The sequence below is a fragment of the Capra hircus genome, chromosome 4 (genome assembly GCF_001704415.2).
Source record: "Capra hircus breed San Clemente chromosome 4, ASM170441v1, whole genome shotgun sequence".
Classification (NCBI taxonomy): Eukaryota; Metazoa; Chordata; class Mammalia; order Artiodactyla; family Bovidae; genus Capra; species Capra hircus.
Window position 1 is genome coordinate 27,002,683 of NC_030811.1, and position 23,694 is coordinate 27,026,376.

Below are 23,694 nucleotides of genomic sequence, written 5' to 3' on the forward strand. Positions count from 1 at the left end.
GGTATAGTCCATGGGGTTGCAAAGAGTCATACACGATTGCATGACTAAGCACAAGCACAGCACTCAGAGTGCAGAGGCCAAGAACCAGGTGACTCTGGAGCCAGATGGCTCTGATGGAATCCCAGCACTATCACTTTCTCTCAGGCAAACTTTTGAACTTTTCTGTACCTAAGTGTCTTGGGGGTGTTAACAGTGCCTCTGAGGTCTGTTGTGAGATTCAACAGGTTAAAGAGATCCGAAGTGCTTAGAGCTAGCAAGCCTTTAATAAGAACTAGCCCTTATTGTTATCATCATCATCATCATTATCCTTATACACATGTAAAGTACATGGTAGATAACCAGTGTTAGTTCCCTTTCCTCTTCCTTTGGAATCTGGCTCTGGGCAGATTGCTTGTGTGCCCATCACTTGAGCGACACCCATAAACAAGCACACTTAATACTGCACAATACCCTGAGTCATCCGTGGGTACCACCCCCTTTCCTCCACCCTCTCTTCCACAGAATCCTGAGTCCAGTTCCCAGTTTTCTACTGACATCTTTCTGGAGGAAATGGAAGTAGCAGGCTTCCCTCAGAGAAGCCTGAATTTCTCTGACAGCCCAAGGGGAGGAAGCTGTGGATGCGAATGCACCTGGTCCCACAGACATCCTTGTAGAGGCAAGAGGTTCCCAGAAGGGGCCTGGGATTGCCATGAGGCTCCATGCCCATCTATACTCCCCAGCAGGGGACTCTTGCTTTCTGCAAGTGTCATCACTGCAGGGACAAGCTGCATGTCCTTGCTCATTCATCTCATGATCAATGCACAGTGAGGCAGCTGTGGCCAGAGCCTTTGTCCATATATAGAACCAACTGGCCAGGAAGGACAGCCAGCACATTAAGCTGACATCGGCCTGACATCTGTCAGTGGTGACCTCATTAGAACTGAGCTCTTGGCCTTGCAGAATAGTTTGCAGAGGAAGTGAAGGACAAATGAGATCATGACCAGGTAAGTGGGTCAAGACAGGGCCTACGGAAAGAAGCACATCAATAGATTATACAAAAACCTTTTATTTACTGTTTATATTTTGTCTCCTTATCCCCACCCTCTGATCTGGAACCCAGCCAGCTGCTAAACCTCCCTGCTGTCTGGTTCTTGACACTGGGGCCTTGGATGGGGGTAATGAGAGGTGGGAACCTCTTCACTTGCCGACTATGGAAGTTGAAGGAAGCGTTCCTGCCTGGCTGAAATGTCAGCAGCTTCCCAAGGGTAGTTCCTCAGTCAGAGGATCCATCCCCCGAGAGATAGCATGCATCTCTCTGAGGCCCAGAGGCTTCCATCACTCGCAGCTTCTCCACCATGCCAGGCTCTATGGCTGAACCAACCTCTCACCTGGAGATGGAGTCCAGCGGCAAAGGGGTAGGGCGTGGGGGCAGGGTGGAAAATGCTGCAACTCTGCGTCCTAATCAACAAAGAGGAAACAGGAAGAGGCTGGCCTGGTTGAATGGGAAAGGGGAAAGGAGGGTGCCACAACACCCAGGGTGGGTTACTGGCCTACGGTGGAGCCAGCTGGACACTTTTAAGAGAGGTTACTGCCCCTATGGGAGTAAATACTCCCAGCCCCACAACCAACCGGAAAGGGGAGAAAGGAGCTCTGTCCTCAGGTGGACAAAGGGATAATGACTCAATGAACACTTTTGGTCTGAGAGTGCCAGGGAAGGGCACCCATTGGCACAAATAAGGGCAGCCAGCCCTCATCTGCCAGACAGGGGCTGGCCACCACAGCCCATGCAAGTATGCATGCAAGCCCATGCAGCCTTGCTTGCACCTTTACCGCCACACTAGGAGCTCTGCATACCCATGACCCCGCTGGAGCCTGACGCTGCCAGCCAGGTGGGGCAGAATCAAGGACCCTAACCTCCAGGGCCCTGCCCCAGTGAGGCCTATCCGTGGAGATGTCAGGGCTCCTTCCTGCAGTCTTGGTGCCGTGAGCCGTCCACACTGAACTCTCCAGGGAAGGCACTGGGCCCTCAGGTGCTCGGGAAGATGAGATCCTGGAGAGAAGCACTCTCAGGGAGGAAGAAAAGCCTCCGAACGGTATTTGTTCCTCCTTTTGTTGCAGGTCCTACTCTTCAGGCTCAGAAGTCGGAGTCTGCATCCATGAGTTCCGCCTCCATCAGGTTGGTGCGGGAGTGAATGGGCCCCAGTCCCTGCCGGCGGCCCTGCGCCCAGGCCACAGGGGCTGGGGCGCTGGGCTCTGGGCAGAAGGGGTTGGAGACCAGGGTCCAGGCTCCAGGTCGGCAGGATTCCCCAGGTCCCCAGGCGCCTGCAGCCACCAGGCACTTCTGTCGGGGCAGCTGTGGCAGCCGAGGGACCGCACTAGGGGCGGGGGCAGGGCCCAGGGCGGGGAGGTGAAGCTCCGGGGGTGGCACTAGCGGGCACACCTCCTTCTTCCTCTTCCTCCGCTTCTTCTTCCGGCCCAGGCGCTTCTCCAGCTCCGGGGAGATCTCTGCCTCAACCAGCCACAGGTTGGCTTTTTCCTCCGGGGGCACTGACGGTGGGAGAGAGAACAGGAGCCTGGGACTCTAAGCTCTGTGCGCGTGGCACCTTCTCTCCCCGGGCCCCTGCTCTTGGAGCCGGGGACCCATGCTATAGTTCTCCAAAGCCTTCCCCTCCCTCTCCCCTGCCAGAAGCTCCTGGCACTGCACTCCCAGGACTTTCTTCCAGCCTCAACATCCCCCATCTTCCTACAGGAGTGGAAACCCATACCTGGCGTTGCCACTGGGGTGACAGACACATCCTGGGGCAGTATGGCGCCTCTCCGGGCCACCATCTTGGTGACGTGCTGGGCCCAGGCAGAGGACACGTCGGCTGAGGGCTCATTGAGGTCAAAGGCCAAGCCCGCTGTGGGGATGGAAGGAAACAGCGAGGTGCCATGACTGCCCAGGCCCTCACCATGACTGCTCCTTCCATATTCGGTACCAGTCACCTTCCCCCAGCCCTTGGCTCCCACTCAACTTAGCAAAGAAAGCCCACCCTGGTGGGCACAGCCAGATCTCTACCTATCCCCAGTCTGAAGGGCATGGGGGCCTGAGGGGACCCCAGAAACCCAGTGCCCGAAACCTGACTTCCTGCAGCCCAGGGAGAATAGCTGCAGAAGATGGTTAAAGGTGAGGGAGATGAGTGCTTTGGAACCAAATCATCAGCAAGCAGACCCAGGGGCAGAAACAGAGGGGAGAGTAGCCTGGGATGGAGTGGTGGGGGGATGGGGGTGGGGGGTTGGAGAAGAAGGGGTATGTGAACAGAAGAAGGAGCGCCATTCCTCACAGCCTTGCAAACAGACCATGAAGCCACACCAGCCTGGAAGGGAACTGGGAACGTGCTCCAGAGGAGAACAGAGTGGGAGCTCACCCACAGGCCCGTCGTGGGAGACAGTGTGCATGCTGAAGGAGAGCTCCTGGCCTGGGTTCTGCAGCAGCTCCCGCCGCTTGGAGAAGGCCTTGGCAATCATCTTGCTCTTCTTGATCCGTTTGGGTTCATCATCACTCTGCCCCGTCAACCTGAGGGCAGAAAGATGGGGCAGGGAGCATGGAGGAGCAGCCGCTTCCCCTCAAATCTTGCGGAAGACCAGAAAATCCATTCCCTCCAGGAAAGGAGCCTCCAGAGGGCCTCAAGGGCCCTGAAGAGTAGAGGCCTTCTCTGCCAAAAAGGGAGGCTAGAATGCAGGGCTCCTGTGCCCAGCTCTCAAATCACTCCTCTCTTAGAAGACACGAAGGCGCAGCCCTTGGCCCATCCTCGCAAGGACACGAGGTGTCACCAGGGGGCAGTGGTGAGCCACAGGAAAGGCCGCTTTCGGTTGCTGGGCCCCTTAGAAATCACACCTGCTCAAGGCCGCGCTGGGACTTGTGAGACCTGACCGAGCCTACAGGATGCTGAGGCTGAGAGAACGAGGCAGCCAGGTCAGGACGGGCTGCTGCTGACCCCACCTGCACCAGGTGCGCCTCCAGATGAGCAGCGTGGCCTTGGTCCAGACCCAGGTGCTCATGGAAATGCCAGTTCCAAACATGGCAAATAGGTTGATCTTCTCCACCAGGAGGCTGGGGCGGTTCTTGATCTCACAGTCAGGGATGGGCTTCTTGGTGGGCAGCCCGATGGTCACATTGGCCTGGCATCTGTGGCAAGAGGTAGTAGACGGGTGAAGCTTTCTGAGTCTCCCTGGTGGTTGCCCAGACAATCAATCCCAACACTAGAAAGAGTGAAGCCCACATCAATGATTTGCAATCCTAGGTGATCATTAGAGTCACCTGGGACCTTTTAATGACTCGTGATGTTTGGGCCACACCCCATTCAATGAAATCAAATTTCTGGGGGAGGGACCCAGGCATCAGGTCTTCCCACACACTGGAAGCTGGAGCCTTTAAGGAAAAGTCCGAAGCACTCAGGATTTAAAAAATATATTTATTTATTTATTTGACTTCGAAGGGTCTTAGTTGCAGCATGTGGGAGTCAGCATGTTGCAGTCAGTTCCCTGGCTAAGGATCCAATTCAGGCCCCTTCATTGGGAGCACGGAGTCTTAGCCACTGGACCACCATGGAAGTCCCAAGAAGCACTCAGGATTTTAATGAGCATTTTAACTCCTATTCCTGGTATCAGTATGGACTGTACTTCTTGAAGTAGCTGAGATGCCTTACCCTCGCAGATTTATCATCGAGTGACACAAAAAAAAGCACAGGCAAACCCAGAAAGCATTAATGGGCTGTTAACCTGTTGTAGAGCAATAACTATTTCTGTGCAGCGATTTGCAATACGCTCTATAAAGAGTCCATGAGAAATAGCGAGATATGTGGCCAACACAAGAGGTGGGGAGAAGCCAAAACATACGACGGCTTAACAGTTACAGACGCACCAGCCAGGCAGCCTTGGGGATGAGAGGGAAGGGCGGAGCTGGGCAGCGATCCCAGGGCTGTTGGCCATGTCTGCAGATTACAGAGCAACTAACAGTGTGAGCACCCAGAGCAAGACGAGCAGTTTCTCTCACCCTCTGAGGTTGGAACCTAACAGACCCCTGCTGGACCGCAGAGAGGGGTCTCCAGCGCCCACCACTGCAGGTCCTCAGTCCCCCACTCACAGCACGTAGTCCCGGAAGCTGCGCTCCCACTCAGCCTGGTTGAAGAAGTCGTAGAAGTGGCAGCTGAAGGTGATGAGCACAAAGCCAAAGGCCAGGAAGCCAAAAATGCCTGTGGAGGGTCAGGGGTGGGACAGGGCGTCACCCATCCCAGGTGTGGGAGCAGCAGTAGGGAGGAGGGTGTTCACCCCACACGGGTCTGAAAGACTCTGGGATGACTTTGTGCTGGGCTCAGTTTAAGAACTGTTTTTTTCTACAAACTTATGGTTACCAAGGTGGGAGAAGTGGGGCATGGGTAAATCAGGAGTTTGGGATTAGCAGAGAGAAACTGCTCTATATAAAATAGATAAACAAGGTCCTACTGTATAGCATAGGGAGCTATATTCAATATCCTGTGATAAACCATAGTGAAAAGAATATGAAAAAGTATCTATCTATAGATATATATATCTGAGTCACTTTTCTATACACTAGAAATTAACATTGTGATTCAAGTACACGTCAATAAAACATACAAAAGAATCGTTTTCTCCAAAATAAGGTAAGAAATTAGAGGCAGTTAAGGGCTCTAAATAGGCCTCAAGTGTTGACATGAACTTGAATTCTTCCAGCTGAGAAGGAAGTACCTTCCCTTTTGAGCTGCTACCACCAGCATCACCGCCAACACACACACACACCACACACACACACCCAGAGCCTAGTCTTGCCCCCTGGCTGCTAACTGCTAACTTCAGCCTCCATTACCCTTCCCCAGTGGGCGTGGTGATGGACTGACCCACTCACCCAGACGCAGCATGGTCTCATTGATCTTGCTGGCTGCCTTCTCGCTCAGCAGCCCAGGGTGGTTGCTCTTGATGGAGAACAGGGTCATGACTCCTGAACATAAGGGAAATGGCAGACATTAGTGGGGGCCAGACCACTCTTCTGGGAGGGATGTGTGTGTGGCATCCTAGGAGGGTCCTATGGTCCTGGAGTCCCAGGTCTGATGACTCTTGTGCTGATTTAAAGCTGGAGGAACTGGAGACACTGGAGGGCAGCTGGTGGCAGACATGCTATGGACAGGAAAGATTGGAGCAGGGCAGGCAGACAGTGGAGACCAAAGACGCCTCACTCCCGGTCCAGCCTCCCCAAGAAAGGCCGTGGGTCAAAGTTATTATGATGAAAAAGGCCAAAGAAGAGACCCCAGGACAGTGCTGTCCAAGAGAAATATAATGTGAGCCACACTCATAATGTCAAATTTTCCAGAGATGGCTGGATGGCATCATCAACTCAATGGACATGAGTCTGGGCAAACTCTGGGAGATAGTGAAGGACAGGGAAGCCTGGCATGCTGCAGTCCATGGGGTCACAAAGAGTCAGACACAACTGCGCAACTGCACAACAACTCATCATCTCAAATTTTCTAGAAGCCACCTTCAAAAAGTAAAAGGACACAAATGAAATTAACTTCAATACACCTTAAAAACAATAAATCATTGTCTACGACATTATCATTTCAACGTGTAATCCATATAACAAGCTGTTAATGAGACAGTTTACTTCTGTGTGTGTTTGAGTCTTTGAAGTGCACTTTGTATTTTATGCTATGACACGTCTCAACCTGGACTAGTTTCAACACACGTGGCTGGTGGCTACCGCACAGGAGCACACAGATACAAAACACACATCAGAGGCCCAGCCACTGCCAAGGAGATGGAAACAAGGTGGGCTGAACAGGAACTGGGGGAGGAAACTGAAGTTTACAGAGAACGCTCAACAAAAATGAACTCAGACACGGAGGCTCATTGTGGAGGCGGCAGATTGAAACAAGGAAATGAGGAAACAGAATCTGTGTGTGTTGTCAAAACTCTGCGTGTGCGTGCACTGTGGGCAGAAAGGAGCTGAGAAACCAAGCTCCAGAGACTGAGCGTGTATATAAATTCAGGGCACACACATGATGGAAGGCCCCCAGCTGGCCCACATGGACGAGGCAGGTTACTCAAGGTGTTTATCACGCAAGGGCATCTGGTCAGAGCTGAGCAGGGGTAGGGACCCAGCCCAAGCTCCACTCAGCAAGCCGTTAGCCCTCACACAAGGCCGGACTGAAGGCAGCATTTTTCTGGCCGAACAAAGGTGCTGCCCCACACCAAGTGTTGTGGCGCTGTGTCTGTCTGTGGTGCTGTATCTGTCCTTTCCCTTTGCTCCAAGGCCCCAGTGAGCCAGCTGAGGTCCTGCCTCAAAGGCAGCAGAGCTGGCAGCTCCTGGCTCCTGCTTACACAGAGCAGGTGCTCAGCCCAGTCCTCACTCACCTCGGATGAGGAAGTAACCTCCCACGATGAGCACCAGGCCAATGGGGGCCAGCACGAAACCAGCACGGTATCGGTAGTTCTTATAGCCCACAAAACAGATGCCGCTCACAGAGTCCCCGTCCACCTGCAGGAAGAAGGGGTAGGGGGACAGAGTTGGTCGCTTTCTCCCTCACCCAAGTCCACCCCACACGGGTCCCCACCCCGCACCAGTCACTAGACCTGGGCAACGGCGAGGATTGCCACAGTGAGGACAAAGGGGAGTGACCACGTGAGCAGGTGGAAATACGAAGTCTTGCCCGAGAGAGGCTGATAGGTGGTCCCCAGGGCTTTGAAGGAAGTGTGCCAGGCGTAGGTGAGGACCACAAACCAAACGACGCCAGCCATCAGGGCGTAGTACACGATGACAAAGATGATGACGCAGGACAGGGTCTCATTGGAGCTGTGCAGACAAGTGGGGTGTCACTTGGGGCGCTCATTCTGTATTCCATCTACCAAGTCTCCCCCCTCTGGCCCTGTGGTCCCCAGACTCCTGGCTTCTAAAGTCTGAAGGTTCTTCTAGGAGTCAGGGCTTGGAGACCGGGCTCGGGTCAGAAGTGAAGAGGATACAGAAGATGTGAATGGTCCAGGCTCTAGTGCTGAAGACCTTGGGTGCAACAAGGCAGAGCTGAATCCCACGGTGAAAATCTCCATTTCCAGTCCAACCTGCCCCTTTTGTGGAAAATGGGCATCAGCCTCTTCCCCTCGCCCTCACCTCTGGGAACCCAGGACACCTACGTGGGCTCCCCGAGCCTCATGGTGCCATCAGCACGACAGACGATCTCCCGGCGGGCCCCATCCATGAACTGGGCCAGCCAGCCAATGCTGCCCACGAAGAAACATGCATTGACATAGAAGAGGATGACGGCGGGGTAGCGATTGGAGTTCCGCCAGTCAGCCACAAATGTGGCCTAGAAGAGAGAAGAGAGGCCCGTTCCATGGGGTTAGGGCCGTTCTGCCACTCTTATCGGAACTCCCCACCCCTCTAATCACCACCCTTCCCTGAAGACCCCTGTCAACTTCTCCTCCCCCCGATTCCCAGAGCCCAGCCTCCCATGGACAATTGGCTCCCTCCCTACTTTACAGCAGCCTGAGGGTCCCGGGCCTCCACCTCTCCCTCTGCCCTCCACTGACCAGAGTGAAGAGTGTGCAGAGGCCCGTGACAGCCCCAAAGGCCGCGATGTAGCTGTGCATGTCCTGGTGCTCAGCCTCGGTGAAGAGCGGGTTCTGACACTGGATCCCACAGCCCTCCACATCCTCATACCAGCTCTTGGGGTTGTCAGTCCGAACCAAGGGAGCCTCGCATTGGCCGGAACTGTTGAACTTGATGTTCTGCACCTCATTCTGGCAAGGAGAGAAGGGGAGAAGACAATACAATGGAAAGCAGTAGGCTCGAGGTGACCTTTGGTTTAATAGGAGGTGCAGGGTTAGCATGGCAGAGAGGCTGAAAGCGCAGGTGCTGTAGACAACCTTCCAGCATCTGAATCCCAGCCTTGCAGCTCAGGGACCACATAGCCTAGGGCAAGTTATGTGACCTCCCTGTTAGCTGTTTCCTGATCGGAGAGCAGTACTTACTTCATGGTGTGATCTAAGGGTTAAGTGAATAAATAAATAAATGTAAGATGTTTAAAATGTATTTGGACAGTAATAAATAATGATTACTATTATTATTATTAATGTGCTCTCCTTCACCCCAGAACTAGATCCCATCCCTGTCTTGGTGTCTCTTGCGTTTCACATGTGCAAGCCTTGACTTCCTAAATAAACGATAAACTTTCTGAGAATAGGTTTGTCACTCATGACTCCTGTAACTCCCCACTGTGTAACAAAGTGGGTGCTCAAAAATGTTTTATAGCTAGACAAGATAATCCCTGATGGACTGGCCCAGTTTTGGTTTGGGTCTGTGGCTCGCTGAGCCCACGACTTGGGATCTTTCAGCTCATTAGGCTCTGAGCTTCCCTGCCCCTGCTGGGCCTTGTCCCCATGCCCAGCTCAGCCCCAGCCCTGCGGAGCACTCACCGGGCAGCCCTCAGGGAAGTGGTCGGGGGTGCAGCGCAGGAAGTCGGGCCAGCCCCGCTCCCTCTCCACGATGGCACAGGGGCCGCGGGTGGCCTGGCAGAGGGTACGGCTGGGCAGCTCCACCCGGTCGTTCTCACACTTAGGCATGTACACAGCACACAGTAGGGGCTGGATCACTGCCCAGCAGCGGGGGGCGTTCCGGAGGCCTGGGGGTGTAGCCACAGTGTGGATACATTGCAGTGAAGACCCTTCCTCACCTTGACCCACAGACCCAGCTGCATCCCTGTTCCCTGGACCTAAAGCATCTCTCTTGGCCACACTGCAGGCCATGACTGCTCAGTTCCATCAGGCACAGCATTTCTCAGCCGGGCATTTGGGCGGGACCATTCTTTGTGCAGAACTGTCCCATGTACTGCAGGACATTTGGCATCCCTAGAACCTGCCTACTAAATGCCAACAGAACCCCTAAGTCCTAGTGACAAGCAAAAAAATGCTCCCCACCCCTCCCACTCCAGGCTTGGGACTGGAAGAAGCTTGATGAGGACTTCTGGGACACTGGTGATGTTCTATTTCTTGATCTGGTACCAGTTACACGGGTATATTTACCTTGTGAAAATCAATCTGTGCCCCTTTTCTCCATGTATTAATATATTGCAGTTCAATTCAAGTTTTTAAAAAGCAGCCCCCATTTCAAAATGACCCAAATGTTGGCACCTCTGGTTGAGAACCCAAAATCAATTTACCTTTTAATTTTTCAGGGGCATTCTTAAACCTTCTACAGTCCATGGGGAAGGAGGGCTGTGGGACCCACCCCCACAGGGCCCGTGCACCAGATCCAGGAGGTGTTTCCCCTTGCCCAGACCCCCGGACCCTTGTTCCTCTTACCAAGCTGATGTGGGACAGAGAACAGGTAGGAGCTTAGGAAGAGGTAGTCAGGGGAGCCAGGTACTCCAAAGCCAGAAGAGGAAACAGGAAATCAGATGGAGAGAAACAGAGGAGGCTGTTTCCAGTGCAGGGGGAGGAAAGGTCTTGTCAGCAAGACGCACGCAGATGGAGGTCTCCCAGCGCCCCCGCCCCAGCCCAGGCCTCTACCCTGCTCCCCCGCTGGCTGAGCTCACTTCAGCATTCCATCCCTCTGTTCCTTCTGAATCATCCCTCCTGCAGGAACACCTATTTCCCAAACAAGACGTTGTATTAGGATAAGCTTCTGAGGAAGTGAGAGCCGACATGGGGAACTGCCCAGGCTGGAGCTGGTGGGGGCATGTAACTTCTCTTTTGGGGAGGGAGGGATAAGGAGCATGGACCTCAAAATTTGGCCTGCCTGAGTCCAAACTGTGGCTCTACCATTTCCTGGCTGTGTGATCTTGGACAAATTACTTAATCTTGAGCCTTAATTTCCTCATCTGTGAAATGGGGACAATAGATTTAGTGGAACTGTGGTGCAGAGTGAGATAATGTGCCAAATGTACATAGCCCAGTACCTGTCATATACTAAGCACTCAAGAGATATTAGCTGTTAGTGTTACTTATCTGAGGCCTCTGACCACTCACAGCTCTCACTAGCAAAGCCTATTCTAAGAGCACAAAGCAAATTCCTATGGCGTAATAGGCAGTGTTCTTGAGGGACTTCCCTGCTGGTTCAGTGGCTAAGACTCTATCCAGGTTTGATCCCTGATCAGGGGACTAGTCAACTAAAAGGTACAGTATGCTGCGACTAAAGATCCCACATGCAGCAACTAAGACCCAACACAGCAAAATTATATATAGATATAAATTTTTTTTAAGTGACAGACTTTATTTTCTTGGCCTCCAAAATCACTGCAGATGACTGCAGTAATGAAAGTGACTGCAGCCATGAAATTAAGATGCTTGCGCCTTGGAAGCCTGGCGTGCTGCAATCCATGGGGCTACAGAGTCGGACACAACAGAGCAACTGAACTGAACTGGTATTTTAAAAGAAGACATGTTCCTACCAACAGTTCTCAGACCTGACTCAAATCAGAATCACCTGGGGGACCTCTATCCCTCTAGATGGAGAACCCAGTCTCCAAAATTCTGACTGCCTGGGTATGGGTGGAGGACACAGCAGTGGTTGCCAGGAGATGGAGGAGGAGAGGACTTTGCCTACCAAGGGACAGCACGAGGGAACATTTGGGGGTGATGGGGCTGTTCTCCATCTCGAATGCAGTGGCTGCATCCAGGCTATGCCTTTGTCTAAACTCACAGAACTGTGACAACAAAGAAAGTGAATTTTACTGGATGTTTATTACACAATACATTTTAAATAGGGAGGAGCTCCCTAGAGTAAAATGTATTTTAGAGGAGAAACAGATAGACGTTTAATAAAGATACTGTGGAATATGGGCTGGTCTTAGTGACTTGCTCTACCAATAAAATGTGGTGGCAGTGATGTTCTCAGACTCTCAAGCCTGGATCATAATAAGAAGCCATTCAGTTTTGGCCTGGGTCTCTTGGAACCCTTGTTCTTGGAGCCCAGTTGCCATGTAATCAGATTAACTATCCCGAGGCTGTCCTGCTGAAGAGGCCTGGTGGAGAGACTGCATAGACAGACCCTGGGCCCAAAAGAAGAAAGGGAAAGGTCAGTTCACTTCAGTGGCTCAGTCGTGTCTGACTGTTTGTGACCCCACAGGCTGCAGCACACCAGGCTTCCCTGTCCATCACCAACTCCTGGAGCCTACTCAAACTCATGTCCATCGCGTCAGTCATGCCATCCACCATCTCATCCTTTGTTGTCCCCTTCTCATTGAAAGAGAAAGAGATGCTGCGTTTTTCAAGTTCCCAACTTTTCCAGTTATCCCAGTGAAGGCCTCAGACATCTGGGAACAGAAACAAGCCATCCCTGCTGAGTGCTGCCCAGATTGTAGACTCATGAGCAAATGGAATGGTTCTTGTTTTAAGCCACCAGGTTTTGGAATGCTTTGTAATATAACAATGAATAACTATTAATAGAACACATGCACACACACATACATACAATATCCTGTTACTTTTCTGGATTTTGTGATATCTGTGGTAATTAAAAAAGAGAAAAAGAAAAAACAAACCTACTGCATAGCACAGGGCACTCTATTTAATACACTGTAATGATGTATAAGGAATAGAATCTGAAATAGAGTGGATATATGTATATGTATAATGATTCACCTTGCTATACAGCAGAAACTAACACAACACTGTAAATTAATTTTAAATAATAAAATGTAATAAAATTAATTTTAAATATAAAATAAAAATTAATTTTAAAAATAAAAACTCACTGAAGAAAAACAAACAAAAAAGAAAATGAAATTGCTTTAAAAAAAAGAAAGACAGCTTTAAATATATATATATAAGAAGACTAAGATCATGGCATCTGGTCCCATCACTTCATGGGAAATAGATGGGGAAACAGTGGAAAGAGTGTCAGACTTCATTTTTCTGGGCTCCAAAATCACTGCAGATGGTGATTGCAGCCATGAAATTAAAAGACACTTACTCCTTGGAAGGAAAGTTATGACCAACCTAGATAGCATATTGAAAAGCAGAGACATTACTTTGCCAACAAAGGTCCATCTAGTCAAGGCTATGGTTTTTCCTGTGGTCATGTATGGATGTGAGAGTTGGACTGTGAAGAAAGCTGTGCCAAAGAATTGATGCTTTTGAACTGTGGTGGTGGAAAAGACTCTTGGGGGTCCCTTGGACTGTGAGGAGATCCAACCAGTCCATTCTAAAGGAGATCAGTCCTGGGTGTTCTTTGGAAGGACTGATGCTAAAGCTGAAACTCCAATACCTTGGCCACCTCATGCGAAGAGTTGACTCATTGGAAAAGACTCTGATGCTGGGAGGGATTGGGGGCAGGAGGAGAAGGGGACGACAGAGGATGAGATGGCTGGATAGCATCACCGACTTGACAGACATGAGTTTGAGTGAATTCCGGGAGTTGGTGATGGACAGGGAGGCCTGGCGTGCTGCAATTCATGGGGTCGCAAAGAGTTGGACACGACTGAGCGACTGAACTGAACTGATATATATAATTTGTTTATATATTGGCTGCACTGGGATCTCAGTTGCAGCATGTGGGATCTAGTTTCCTGACCAGGGGTCGGACCGAGGCCCCCTGCATTGGGAGCTGAAGTCTTAGCCACTGGATCACTAGGGAGGTCCCAACTATCAGCTTTTTAAAGTATGCAATTTTTATTTTTTTTAATTTTAAATGTTGTTTTGTACTTTAAAAATAAAATCTTCAAGGAAAAGATAGATTATTAAATAAATCTTGAAAGACAATTGAGGGGGGTCTTCCCTGGCAGTCCACTGGTTAAGACCCCAAACTTCAATGCAGCGGACTCGTATTTGATCCCCTGGTCAGGGAACTAAGATCCCCCATTCAGGGCAGTGCAGCCAGAAAAAAAGAGAAAAAGAAAAAACAAACTTCCTGCATAGCACAGGGCACTCTATTCAATACACTGTAATGATCTATAGGGAATAGAATCTGAAAAAGAGTGGATATATGTATACGTATAATGATTCATCTTGCTATACAGCAGAAACTAACACAGCATTGTAAATTAATTTTAATTAATAAAATGTAATAAAATTAATTTTAAATATAAAATAAAAATTAATTTAAAAAATAAAAACTCACTGAAGAAAAACAACAACAAAAAAAAGAAAATGAAATTGCTTTAAAAAAAGAAAGACAACTGATGAGGCAGCTCGGGGAAAAAACAAGTTGGATCCTTACCCCATTTCTTACATAAAAAATAAATTCCAGATGAATCAAAATAACTGCACTATTTAAAAAAAATTAGACTACTCGAAGAAAAAGTGGAAAATGTTTTTTGAAAATCCTAGAGTGGAGAAGGCCTTTTGAAGTATGACACAAAACTAGAAATTTTGAAATAAAAGATTTGAAGAAAAGACTTCAGAAAAATAGATAGTGGCTTCCCAGGTGGTGCTGGTGGTAAAGAATGAACCTGCCTCCCAATGCAGAAAAATAGATAAATTCAGTAGGGTAAAAAACAAGATCATAAGAAAAGCAACACACTGAGAAAATATGTCCAATAAACATCACAGGTAAAGAAAGAATTACTTTCCTTATGTGCATAAAGCTCTTCTAAATCAACAAGAAATTCATAATCCTATAGAAAAATGGGCAAAAGATAAATAAGAGATCACACACAGAAAATACAAATGGCCTTTAAAAACATAAAGAGATGCTCAGTCTCACTCAATAAATGTGAAACAGAACTATAATGATATCTTTTTTTAATCTTTAGAAGGATAAAGATCAAAACATTTGAAAATGCTATTTTGGCAAGAGCGTAGGGGAGACTGGCAGTTTTGTACATTTTTAGTAGGAATAAAAATTATTAAATACTTATGGAGACTACCTGATACCAGCTATCAAATACACTCACAATTCCACTTTACATGTTCACAAAAATCATATATAAGATTATTTATTGTAATATCATTTGTAATAGCAGAAAAGTAGAAACATCCTTAATATATATCCATCAATAGGAGACCTACTAAATAAAATGTCACACATCAATATAATAGAACACTATCCAAGCTTGAACTATTTGTGATGAACTGAAACAACCTCCACTATATCCTGTTAAACGGGTGCAGTTGAGTAGAGGATACTCAACTGAGCCTGCAGAACCACTACTGGTTATGGGAGGGAAAATAAGAACACGTATACATTTGTACACATTAGATTCTACAAAAAGACACACAAACTAGTGTTGGCGGTTGCCTGTGGGAGGGGAAATGGGGAGCAGGAAGCAGAAATGGAAGAGTTTGACTTTGGTTACTTTTCAATTTTGTACTGCCTATTTTATTAAAGTAATTAAGCTTAAAAAATAAATATGTAAATTACTGGGGTGGAGGACGCTTCCCAGAGAAGATAAGGAAATGCAACTGGAAACAAGAAGAAAGGGGACATCGATTTTATGTATTTTTTTTCTTTTTTTCAGTTTTTTTGGCTGTGAGACTGCCAGGGAATTCTCTTGTTTTATTTCCTTAATAAAATATGAAATAAAAATTATGAACATAGGTGTTATAATAGTTTCTTCACTTTTTCTATATTTCTGTACTTTAAAAATAATATTTGACACAATTTAAACTTTAAAAAAGAATTTGTGTGATTCTGATGATCAATCAAGTTGAAATCCATTGTGCTAAGGATGGTTCAACATTAGAAAATTTCATCAATGCAATTTACCATGTTGACGGAAAAAAATCATATGATCATCTCAACAGAAGAAGTGGTTGATAAAGTTCAACATCCATCCATGGTAAAAATAATAATCGGCAAATTAGGAATAAAAATTTCCTTAATCTGATCAAATATAACTACAAGATTCCTATACCAAATATCACATTTAATGGTGAAAGGTATAAAATCTTTCTCTTTAGAATGAAGAAAAAGTCAAGGATGAAGACTTCTGGTACTATTATCACTTCTATTTAACCATGTACTGGAGGTTTTAAGTAGTACAGTAAGGCAATAAAGAATATAGTACATATAGCTTGAAAAAGGAGAAACAAAACTCATTATTCACAAATGAGATGACTTTGTATGTATATAAATTTAGTTTGTTTACTGGATTTAAAATCAATTGTATCTCTATGCAACAGCAACCAACAAAATGAAATATAAAAGCACAATTTATAACAGCATTAAAATGTCAAGTACCTAGGAATAAATCTAACAAGAGAACTTTTTGCAGAAAATTGCAAAAAATACTGAGAAAATTAAAGATCTACATAGAATACTTAATGAAATGATTCGAAGACACAATATTGTAAAGATGTCATTTTTTTCAAATTAATATATATACTCAATGTAATTCCAATCAAAACCACCAACAAATACTTTTACATGAAAATACAAAGGGTTAAGAATAGACCACACTGTCTATTAAATAGTGCCATCCTCTAAAGCAGAGGTTCTTAGCCTGGAGGTCACAAAGAGAATTTAGGGGTCCATGAACCTGGATGGGAAAAAATTATATCTAACTGAAATTTAGTCTTTCCCAATTATGAATGTGAGCAACAAACCACAGAAATGTTAGCAGTACCTGTGGCTTTGTCACAAATGGAAATTAAATACTTTTGTTGGAAACACCTCAAAATATTGTTACTGCTCATCACTACCTTGACATTACAGTGCTTATTAAACCCACACTAACATTCAAAACAGAGGTGATGGCACCCCACTCCAGTACTCTTGCCTAGCAAATCCCATGGACAGAGGAGCCTGGTAGGCTGCAGTCCATGGGGTCACAAAGAGTCAGACACGACTGACCGACTTCATTCTTACTTTTCACTTTCACGCATTGGAGAGGGAAATGGCAACCCACTCCAGTGTTCTTGCCTGGAGAATCCCAGGGACGGGGGAGACTGGTGGGCTGCAGTCTATGGGGTCATACAGAGTCAGACACAACTGAAGTGACTTAGCAGCAGCAGCAGCAACATTCAGAAAACGAAGATCATGGCATCTGGTCCCATCACTTCATGGCAAATAGATGGGGAAACAGTGGAAACAGTGTCAGACTTTATTTGGGGGGGCTCCAAAATCACTGCAGATGGTGGCTGCAGCCGTGAAATTAAAAGACGCTTACTCCTTGGAAGGAAAGTTATGACCAACCTAGATAGCATATTGAAAAGCAGAGACATTACTTTGCCAACAAAGGTCCCATCTAGTCAAGACTATGGTTTTTCCAGTGGTCATGTATGGATGTGAGAGTTGGACTGTGAAGAAAGCTGAGTGCTGAAGAATTGATGCTTTTGAACTGTGGTGTTGGAAAACACTCTTGAGAGTCCCTTGGACTGCAAGGAGATCCAACCAGTCCATTCTGAAGGAGATAAGCCCTGGGATTTCTTTGGAAGGAATGATGCTGAAGCTGAAACTCCAGTACTTTGGCCACTTCATGCGAAGAGTTGACTCATCGGAAAAGACTCTGATGCTGGGAGGGATTGGGGGCAGGAGGAGAAGGGGACAACAGAGGATGAGGTGGCTGGATGGCATCACTGACTCGATGGACGTGAGTCTGAGTGAACTCCAGGAGTTGGTGATGGACAGGGAGGCCTCGCATGCTGGGATTCATGGGGTCGCAAAGAGTCGGACACGACTGAGCGACTGAACTGAACTGAACTGAAATGTTATCTAGTGTACTAATAAAGAAGCACACATACATTAGATTGCAAACTTGTTTTTTAACACTTGAAAACTATATTTCAATATAATTAATTTCTTTTGTAATCCTATATGCTTTTCAATCCTTTGTGCTCTACTTTATGAATTAAAAATACTATACTGAGAAGGGGCCCATAGGTTTTACCAGACTGTCAAAAAGGTTTATAGCTCAAAGAAGGTAAAGAACCCTGCTATACTGAAACATATACATTACCATATGTAAAATAGATAGCTAGTGGGAAGTTGCTATACAACACAGGGAGCTCAGCCCGGTACTCTGTAACAACCTACAGGGGTGGGATGGGGGCTGGAGTGGAAGGGAGGTTCAAGAAGGAAGGGATATATGTATACTTATGGCTGATTCATGTTGTTGTATAGCAGAAATCAACACAACATTGTAAAGCAATTATCCTCCAATTAAAAATAAAATTTAAAAAAAGGACCACGCTATAAAGATATGATAATTAAAGGGACTTCCTTAGTGGTCCAGTGGTTAAGACTCCAAGTTCCCAAATCAGGGGACACAGGTTTGATTTCTGGTTGGGGAATCGAGATTCTGCATGCTCAGAGGCATGATTTTTTTTAAAAATATATTATAATTAAGATGGTATGATAAGAGATAGACAAATAGACATATGGAATGGAATAAAGATCCCAGAAACAAAAACATATTTGAACACTTGATTTATGGCAGACCAGTACAGAAAATAATTTTTTTAAAATAAATGATGTTGAGGCAATATATATGAAACTGGAGTTCTAAAATAATCAATTCCAGGTGAATTATGTACCTAAAATGAAAGGAAAGAAGGTAACAGAATGAATTCTTGACTTTGTGGTATGAAAAGACTTAAAAGTGAGACACAATAAGCACTAATCATAAAAAGTTTGATAAATGACTAAAGTTCAGAACTTCTGTCCAACAGAAGACACTGAGAGAACGAAAAGGCATGCTGCAGAATAGAAAGAATTTTCAACACTTACAACCAATAAAGGACTCATATATAGCATATATAAAGAACTACAAATCTTACAAATGTCACAGATAGTCTGACAGAAAAATGGGCCACAGATCTGAACAGAGGTTTCACAAAAGAAGAAATCTAAATGGCCAGTGAGGGAACATCTGAAATGGTGCTTAACCTCACTAGCAATCAGGGAAATACAAATTAAAAGCACAAATACATACAACCACACAGCCACTAGACTGGCAAAAAAAAATTTTCTTTCAAACTTAAAATTTTTTATTTTGTCCTGGGGTATAGCCAATTAACAATGTTGTAGTAGTTTCAGGTGAATAGAAAGGGACTCACCCATACATATACATGTATGCATTCTCCTCCAAACCTCCCTCCCACCCAGGCTGGCACATAACATTGAATAGAGTTCCAGGTGCTAGACAGTAGGTCCTCGTGGGTTATCCTCTTTGAAAACAGCAATGTGTACATGACCTTCCCAAACTCCCTAACTGTCCCTTCTCCTTGGCAACCATAAGTTTGTTTTCTAAATCTGTGTCTCTTTCTGTTTTGTAAATTCATTTGTAAAATTCCTTTTTAGATTTCACGTATAAGGGATGCCATATGATTTTCTCCTCCGTCTGACTTATTTCACTCAGTACGACACTCTCTAGGTCCATCCATGTTACTGAAAATGACATTATTTCATTCTTTTGTGTGTGTGACAATTGTTTATTTAAATTAAAAAAAATTTTGCAGCCTTGTGTTGATTTCTGCTATACAACAATGCAAATCAGCCATAATTATACTACATCCCCTCCTTCTCAAGCCTCCCTCTCCTCCCCTACCCCAACCCTCCAGGTCATCACAGAGCACCAGACTGGGCTCCCTATGCTCCACAGCAGTTTATCGCCTGCATACAGCTGATAGTGTATATATGGTGATGCTATTTCTCCATTCATCCCACTCTCTCCCTCCCTCATTGTGTCCATAAGTCCATTCTTTACACCTGCATCTCCCTTCCTCCCCTGCAAATAGGTTCATCAATATCCATTTTCCCTTTAACGGCTAAATAATATTCCACTGTATATAAGTACCATATCTTCTTCATCCATTCCTCTGTTGATCGACATTTAGGTTGCTTCCATGTCTTGGCTATTGTAAACAGTGCAGCAATGAACACCGGAGTTCATGTATCCTTTCGGATCATGTTTTTCTCCAGATATATGCCCATGAGTGGGATTGCAGGGTCACATGGTAGCTCTATTTTTAGTTTCTTAAGGGACCACCATACTGTTCTCCATAGTGGCTATACCAATTTACATTTACACCAACAGTGTAGAAGGGTTCCCTTCTCTTCATTCACCGTTTGTTTGTGGATTTTTTGGTGATAGCCATTCTGACCAGTATTAAGTAATATCTCATTGTACTGGTGATTTGCATTTCTCTAATAACTATCAATGTTGAACATCTTTTCATGAGACATATCTATATGTCCTCTTCGGAGAAATGTCTATTCAGATCTTCTAGATTGGCAAAAACTTAAAACACTGACAGTACCAAGTGTCAGAAATAACATGGAGCCGTGGTGACTCTTCTACAGGAACAGTGAGTGTAGAAGTTGGTACAATCATTTTGAAAAACTGGCGTTATGTAGCAAAGCTGATATGCGTGCCCTCTTACCTAGCGATTCCATTTCTCTCAGTATGTACCTAGAGAAATTTGACCCAGGGGCACCAGGATATATAGAAAAGAATATTCACAGCAATGTTATTCATAGTAGCCAAAAACAGAGATAACTTAAATGTTTAAGAACAACCAAAAGGGGACTTTCCTGGTGATTCAGTCGTTAAGAATCTACCTGCCAATCAGGGGACATGGACTTGACCCCTGGTCTGTGAGGACCCCATGTGCAAAGGAGCAACTAAGCCTGTGCATCACAACTACTACCATGTGATACAGCTACTGAAGCTTACATGCCTTAGAGCCCATGTAAGGCAACAAGAGAAGCCTGTGCATTGCAATGAAGAGTAGCTCCTGCTCACTGCAACTGGAGAAAGCCCTCGAGCAGTAACAAAGACCCAGCACAGCCAAAACCAAAAACAAACAAACAAAAAGAACAATAAAATAGATAAATTGTGGTATATTGTACAATGGAGTACTATTCAGCAATAAAAAATAAGCTGCAACAACATGGATGAATTTTACAAAATAACATAGAGCAAAAGAAATAAGACATGAAAGAATACACACAGCTCAGTTCCATCTGTTTAGAGGCAAAAAAAAACATGCAAAACTGAAATACACCGTTCAGGGATTCCAAAACTAGATGGTAAAACTATGGAGGAAAGAGGGAATGATCATCAAAAACATTCGGGTAGTGGTTACTTCTAGAAGAGGAGGGAAGGAGATGTGACTGGAAAAGGCAAAGGGAGCTCCTGGATGGCCCACAGCACTTGACTCAGGTGTCATTTTGTATTTATTTATTATTTAGTACCTCTGTGTCGTATGCACCCTATGTATACAGGCTACATTTCACAATTCAAAAGGTAAAAATCTGAAGCAAAAATGAAAACTTGAGCCTGTGGGTATTTCTCTGATTTTTATACTTTCCAAAAATATATATTTTAAAAATGATTCTGATCATCAGCCAGGTTTGGGAACAGCTCTAAGGAAATTCTTTCTGGTCTGCCTTTGCAAATAACACACCTCCTCTCAGTCTCTCAGCTAGATGTCTGAGTAGCAAACGAGAAATTCCTTCCAGCTTCTCCAGCTCTTCCCTACCAGCTGCCCCCAGCTGGGGGACAGGGCTGCACACCCCTGTGCACACAGAGAGCACAGCAGTGGTCAAAGAGGCTACGTGCTGGTTCTCAGGGACCTATTTCCCCTGCCAGCCACAGGTCTCTCTGCTTTCTTACCCCATTTACCAAACCAACCAGCTCTGGCCAAATGTGGGCCATAGCCTGGATGAGTATGTTTGTCTGGTCAGCTTGGAAAGCCTGCGAGGAGACATTTCAAACTATCCTGGGGTAAGATGCTGAGTGCCTGAAGAAGCCCAAGTCTAGAGAGGTGAAAGATATAGGAGAGACAGACCTGAGTTCTATATAAACTTACAAATTGGCCCAACCTGAGATATTCCTCGCTTCCAAAGGCTCAGCATTCCAGACTGAGGAAGCTCATAGTGGCTACCTCTCTTCAGCAACTCCTATTCTAGGTTTGGCTGAGCATCAAAGAATTGATGCTTTTGAACTGTGGTGTTGGAGAAGACTCTTGAGAGTCCGCTGGACTTCAAGGAGCTCAAACCAGTCAATCCTAAAGGATATCAGTCCTGAATATTCATTGGAAGGACTGATGCTGAAGCCAAAGCTCCAATACTTTGGCCACCTGATGCGAAGAGCCGACTCATTTGAAAAGATCCTGATATATCTACTACTGGGGGCAGGAATCCCTCAGAAGAAATGGAGTAGCCATCACGGTCAACAAAAGAGTCCGAAATGCAATACTTGGATGCAATCTCAAAAACGACAGAATGATCTCTGTTCGTCTCCAAGGCAAACCATTCAATATCACAGTTATCCAAGTCTATGCCCCAACCAGTAACGCTGAAGAAACTGAAGTTGAATGGTTTTATGAAGACCTACAAGACCTTTTAGAACTAACACCAAAAAAAGATGTCCTTTTCATTATAGGGGACTGGAATGCAAAAGGAGGAAGTCAAGAAACACCTGGAGTAACAGGCAAATTTGGCCTTGGAATGAGGAATGAAGCAGGGCAAAGACTAATAGAGTTTTGCCAAGAAAATGCACTGGTCATAGCAAACACCCTCTTCCAACAACACAAGAGAAGACTCTACACATGGACATCACCAGATGGTCAACACCGAAATCAGACTGATTATATTCTTTGCAGCCAAAGATGGAGAAGCTCTATACAGTCAACAAAAACAAGACCAGGAGCTGACTGTGGCTCAGATCATGAACTCCTTATTACCAAATTCAGACTCAAATTGAAGAAAGTAGGGAAAACCACTAGACCATTCAGGTATGACCTAAATCAAATCCCTGATGATTATACAGTGGAAGTGAGAAATAGATTTAAGGGACTAGATCTGATAGATAGAGTGCCTGATGAACTATGGACGGAGGTTCGTGACATTGTACAGGAGACAGGGATCAAGACCATCCCCATGGAAAAGAAATGCAAAAAAGCAAAATGGCTGTCTGGGCAGGCCTTACAAATAGCTGTGAAAAGAAGAGAGGCAAAAAGCAAAGGAGAAAAGGAAAGATATAAGCATCTGAATGCAGAGTTCCACAGAATAGCAAGAAGAGATAAGAAAGCCTTCTTCAGTGATCAATGCAAAGAAATAGAGGAAAAGAACAGAATGGGAAAGACTAGAGATCTCTTCAAGAAAATTTGAGATACCAAGGGAACATTTCATGCAAAGATGGGCTCGATAAAGGACAGAAATGGTCTGGACCTAACAGAAGCAGAAGATATTAAGAAGAGGCGGCAAGAATACACAGAAGAACTGTATAAAAAAGATCTTCAAGACCCAGATAATCATGATGATGTGATCACTAATCTAGAGCCAGACATTTTGGAATGTGAAGTCAAGTGGGCCTTAGAAAGCATCACTACGAACAAAGCTAGTGGAGGTGATGGAATTCCAGTTGAGCTGTTTCAAATCTTGAAAGATGATGCTGTGAAAGTGCTGCACTCAATATGCCAGCAAATTTAGAAAACTCAACAGTGGCCACAGGACTGGAAAAGGTCAGTTTTCATTCCAATCCCAAAGAAAGGCAATGCCAAAGAATGCTCAAACTACCGCACAATTGCACTCATCTCACATGCTAGTAAAGTAATGCTCAAAATTCTCCAAGCCAGGCTTCAGCAATACGTGAACTGTGAACTCCCTGATGTTCAAGCTGGTTTTAGAAAAGGCAGAGGAACCAGAGATCAAATTGCCAACCTCCACTGGATCATCGAAAAAGCAAGAGAGTTCCAGAAAAACATCTATTTCTGCTTTATTGACTATGCCAAAGCCTTTGACTGTGTGGATCACAATAAACTGTGGAAAATTCTGAAAGA

General features: G+C 45.8%; 1 protein-coding gene across 1 annotated transcript in view; it reads right to left on the reverse strand.

Moving 5' to 3' along the window:
• SMO (smoothened, frizzled class receptor) overlaps nucleotides 989-23,694 on the reverse strand; it is a 28,040-nt gene continuing 5,334 nt past the window's right edge. Inside the window, exons 2-12 of the mRNA XM_018046943.1 lie at nucleotides 9,445-9,650; nucleotides 8,560-8,769; nucleotides 8,164-8,336; nucleotides 7,609-7,828; nucleotides 7,390-7,513; nucleotides 5,885-5,977; nucleotides 5,105-5,213; nucleotides 3,962-4,147; nucleotides 3,387-3,535; nucleotides 2,745-2,879; nucleotides 989-2,526 (exon numbers count right to left, since the gene is read on the reverse strand). Coding sequence (XP_017902432.1) covers nucleotides 2,114-2,526; nucleotides 2,745-2,879; nucleotides 3,387-3,535; nucleotides 3,962-4,147; nucleotides 5,105-5,213; nucleotides 5,885-5,977; nucleotides 7,390-7,513; nucleotides 7,609-7,828; nucleotides 8,164-8,336; nucleotides 8,560-8,769; nucleotides 9,445-9,650 — 2,018 coding nt within the window. The 3' untranslated portion in view covers nucleotides 989-2,113. The remainder of the gene's footprint in view (nucleotides 2,527-2,744; nucleotides 2,880-3,386; nucleotides 3,536-3,961; nucleotides 4,148-5,104; nucleotides 5,214-5,884; nucleotides 5,978-7,389; nucleotides 7,514-7,608; nucleotides 7,829-8,163; nucleotides 8,337-8,559; nucleotides 8,770-9,444; nucleotides 9,651-23,694) is intronic.